The 4,252-nt window shown below is 45.9% G+C and overlaps 1 protein-coding gene across 1 annotated transcript; it reads left to right on the top strand.

Annotated features, from left to right (window-relative positions):
• Positions 1 to 1,904: 1,904 nt before the first annotated feature.
• On the top strand, positions 1,905 to 4,172 carry LOC122611748 (prolactin regulatory element-binding protein). The gene is made up of 4 exons (XM_043785041.1): positions 1,905 to 2,345; positions 2,402 to 3,349; positions 3,409 to 3,571; positions 3,625 to 4,172. Exons 1-4 carry the CDS (start codon positions 2,205 to 2,207, stop codon positions 3,708 to 3,710), a joined length of 1,338 nt encoding a protein of 445 aa, XP_043640976.1. The 5' UTR covers positions 1,905 to 2,204; the 3' UTR covers positions 3,711 to 4,172.
• Positions 4,173 to 4,252: the final 80 nt, after the last annotated feature.

The following is a 4,252-nucleotide window of genomic DNA, read 5'->3' as shown; positions in this document are numbered from 1 at the left end:
AAACAGAAAGCAGAGAAGAAAACGAAAGCAGCGACGCAGCGTCGCGGTCGATGGGCACCAGCTGTGCTTTGTAGTTGTTGCTGGTCGGGAAGCTGTGCGAGTGGAAAAGAGATGGCGACAGTGCGTCTATTTGTTTCTGTTTGTTTTCTTTTGTCGGTTGCAATTCAAATGACAATTTTGAATTTTTTATGTATGTACGCCCCAAAAGTTCGTTGGCGTTCCCAAAAGTAAGGCCCTAAACTTTGCGAAATAATTACCAATAAATGTTGTAATACTTTAAAACACAACAAAATTGATCAAGTCTTCTTCATCCAAGCTTATTTATGTACATACATATTATGTATCTATGCGTATGTAATATGTGCACATATTTACATGTGTATGTATGTAAGCTGATGAATTTTGATAATCTATGCTTATGAATGTCAAATGATGTAAACAAAGGAAACAATTATCCAAAAAATGATATAACAAAAATGTTTAATACTTTTTCTCCTACTTATTAATTTGTTCCTAATAAGGAAAACGATTACTTTGTCTTTACTTGGTGATGGATATATAAATAACTGTTTCAAGTTACGTATGATCATACATATGACTAAGCAGATGTATATGTATGCATACATATATGCACATCTGATTAAGTTCTTTACGTATTTTATGATGAAAAATTATTAACATTTATTTGATCTTCATATAATAAGTATGAATGTATGTAAATAAATAAAAATAAATACATACATAGTTCTTCTGAAATACAATGACTACGACGCTTAGTGCCTCAAAATGTGTTTTTACTAATAAATAAATGCACACATAAATCAGATTAACAAAATTGACAAATCATTTAAGCCACCTTGACTTCGATAAAAGTGAAATTTGATCAAAGTGCCGGAAAAACTTGTTCACGCACTATGAAAATAATTACAACAAAACTAGTTCAGGTGCGTAGACAGTCAACAGTAGACAGTTTTCACTTTGACGCCCATTAAAACAGGCTTTAAATTTAAATACAGCCTATGGGAAAAATTGATGAGAAATCGAAATTGAAATCTGATAAAGTTAGCAGCACAGAGGTGACAAAAGCCAGTAAATCGCAATAGAATAATCACCCAAGAGGAAATTTTAGATGCTGCAGATTTGAACAATAACTCGTTCAACACGTTTCACACCTTTGTCTGATATACATGCAGACATATGTATGTCTGTATGTATGTACATAACTCCCACGTAAAGGAGTATATAAGTATGACTTCGAAGTCGCCTTTGTGCCGCCCACCAGTGATTGAAGGTCGTCTGCTCAAAACAAAGAACCAGGAAGACCTCTGCTGAGCTCCACCGCATCAATGACAATCCTGAAAAATGATATTTTCTTGTTGCACTTTGAAAAAAAGAAACGGATGTAATTTGTTTTAATTTTTAATTCTATTTTCTTGCTAGTACAATAAAGCCTAGATCGATGTTAAAGTCTACAAAACTGGTACTGGGCACGAGTTACTGCGTCCGCGGTACAGGTTGCGAGGAACAAGGTACATGCAAATTAGGTACATGGTACATTGTATAAGGTACAGGGTACAGGGTACATGTTATGTAGTGCGGTGGGGTACAGACTATAGGATACTTTGTACGTTGTCCAGAGTACTGGGTACTGTCTGATAAATCAACGAAGTATTGAATATGCATACAAATTGCATACACAAATTCATTTAAAAACGCTAAGCTTCATGCGATTAATTTCAAAGTTATCCATCGATTGGGGACCAGCTTTCAATATTTTGATACTTCCAGCTGTTAACGTTGTCCATCAGCTGTGTGTACACCGCAGCAGTCTGGCAGCCCTGTTCGCAGGCTGCAAACAGCCGACTGCTATGGCACCCAGCACCATCTAGCCATGTCAATTGATGTATCGATGAATCGATAGCTCGCCCTGCCACCGCTATTCAGTGTACGTGGATTTTTAAGACAACTTTCTCGATCCAAAACACAATAGGAATCACATAGCAGCCCCATGAGCAGCGTCCACTGAAGCGACCCACAATTCCCAGCCAGCTGAGTTGGACAGCCGGAGTTCGCCAGCGGTCGACCCAATTAGATGTGCCTGCCCCGCGGCCAGAGCTGATAAACTCGACTCAATCACTCCAGCCCTCGCCCCCAAATAACCCCGCCCCCTCCGGCGTTCGGTCGATTGTGATACATTATTGATAATGGCCCACACCCGCCGTCCCAGCGACGGCCTGCTGGCCCGCGTGAACTTCCCGCTGTACGCCGTGGACATGCTGACCAGCCGCCACATTCTGGTGGCCGGCGGCGGTGGCTCCAGCAAGACGGGAGTGGCGAACGGCTTTGTATGAAGTGGCCCATCATCTCTTGATGTTTCTAATCCTGCGTCTCATCTTTCCAGGAGATCTACGAACTCTACCACAATGGCAGCCACTTCTGTGCGGAGGAGGTGCTGCGCCACGAGACCGGCGCCAATGTGGTGATGAACTTCGCGGTGCGCAACGGCGGCCGGAGGGGCTATCTGTGCGCCGGCCAGGAGGCGCACTGCCAGATGTACTACGTCCAGCCGCGCGTTCAATCCGAGGAGGATGGCAATGGCAACGGTGTCGGCGTCGGGGACGGAAAGCCTGCTCCGGAAGAGCGGCCGCATGAGAACGGCAATGTGCGCCAGCGAAACGCACACTCGGGTGTGGAGCCAGTGGCCAACGGCCATAGGCCACCGCTGTCCACTGCCGACATATTGCGGCAGTTTCAGCGACTGCACTTCGACATCCAGGCGGCGGATGTGGTGCAGACGGACTTCCTCAAGGGCGCCGAGCCCCTGCAGCGCGTGGTGCGCATCAGCGGTAACGGACGACTAATGGCCACTGGCGGCACGGACGGAAAGCTGCGCGTGTGGACTTTCCCCCAGATGACGCTGGCCGCCGAGCTGGCGGCACACAGCAAGGAGATCGATGACCTGGACTTCAGTCCCGACAGCAAGCTCGTTGCCAGCATCTCCAAGGATGCCCAGGGCCTGGTGTGGGACCTGGCCAGCGGCCAGCTGCAACACAAGCTGCAGTGGAAGACGCCCGAGGGGGCAAAGTACCTGTTCAAGCGGTGCCGCTACGGCACCGTGGAGGCGCAAAAGGACCACTACCGCCTCTTTACCATCGCGAATCCACTGGGCAAGGTGGGAAAGCAGCGTGGCTTCCTGCAGCACTGGGACAGTGCCAGCGGGCAGCTGCGTCAGGCTGTTGCCATTGACGAAAGCCTCTCGTCACTGGCGGTGCGGGACGACGGTCGTTTTGTGGCCGTCGGCACGATGTTCTCGGGCAGCGTATCCATATACATTGCATTCAGTCTGCAGGTGAGCAGAGACTTTTAATCACACTGCACTTGTATGTCTAACCCGCTCTTTTTGTACAGCGCGTGCTCCACATTCCCCATGCACACTCCATGTTCGTAACTGGCCTTCAGTTCCTGCCCATCACCAACGAGGAAGGACCGCCCATCTCCAGCGACACGGAGGCAGCCGTTCTGTCCATTTCCGTGGATAACAAAGTCTGCATCCACAGTCTGCCCCAAAGGCGTAAGCAATAAGCGAGGAAACTTTGAAATTATCTCACTGCCAACTTCTTTTAGGTACAATTCCCGCCTGGATTGCCATCGCCTTTCTGATCGTCATGATTTTCGCCGTGTTCGTGCTGTGCTCATACATTGGCATCTGATGTTCAATGGCCAGAAGAGAGTTAATCAATTTGCATTATTAGTTTGTAAACAGGGTTTAGTTTTGTTCAATAAGCCACAACTCCCCTCAGCACTCTGCGTCGTCCCACCCTCTCCCATCATGTTAATTAGTTTAAGTGTATAGTTTGTGCCGGCTGCCTTATCTCTTATACTAATTGCAATGTTTGCTTAGTTGTATCATAATTTGCTTATCTCTCTAGCCCCCGCAAGTGAAGCGATGCTCGTTTGGCAGCTCTGACAGTTGTACATGATTTTTTTTAATTTAATTGATATTTCACTTAAACGAAGGCAAACAGAAATACTGACTGCGGCTAGTTAAAGCAGTCAAATGAAATGTAAAACCATTTTTATAATCAAAATGTTAGCTAATCGAACTGTGGTGGGTTTAGCACACCATTCTTATAGTCACAAGTGAATGATATATAAATGCATTCAGTAATGAAGTTTCGGTTTTTTATTCGTTCTCCATGCGAGTGGGAACTCCTATGTAAGTGGGAACTTCCGTCGAAGTTTGGTTTCGGTA

Source organism: Drosophila teissieri, chromosome 2L (assembly GCF_016746235.2).
Source record: "Drosophila teissieri strain GT53w chromosome 2L, Prin_Dtei_1.1, whole genome shotgun sequence".
In the NCBI taxonomy this organism is placed as follows: domain Eukaryota; kingdom Metazoa; phylum Arthropoda; class Insecta; order Diptera; family Drosophilidae; genus Drosophila; species Drosophila teissieri.
This window is presented reverse-complemented; position numbering and strand designations above follow the sequence as displayed.

Bases quoted from the DNA above. Each gene is read 5' to 3' on its own strand.
- LOC122611748 (XM_043785041.1), top strand. From the start codon at position 2,205: ATGGCCCACACCCGCCGTCCCAGCGACGGCCTGCTGGCCCGCGTGAAC. The intron at 3,350-3,408 runs GTGAGCAGAGAC...CTTTTTGTACAG, and splicing joins ACATTGCATTCAGTCTGCAG to CGCGTGCTCCACATTCCCCA. The intron at 3,572-3,624 runs GTAAGCAATAAG...AACTTCTTTTAG, and splicing joins CCACAGTCTGCCCCAAAGGC to GTACAATTCCCGCCTGGATT.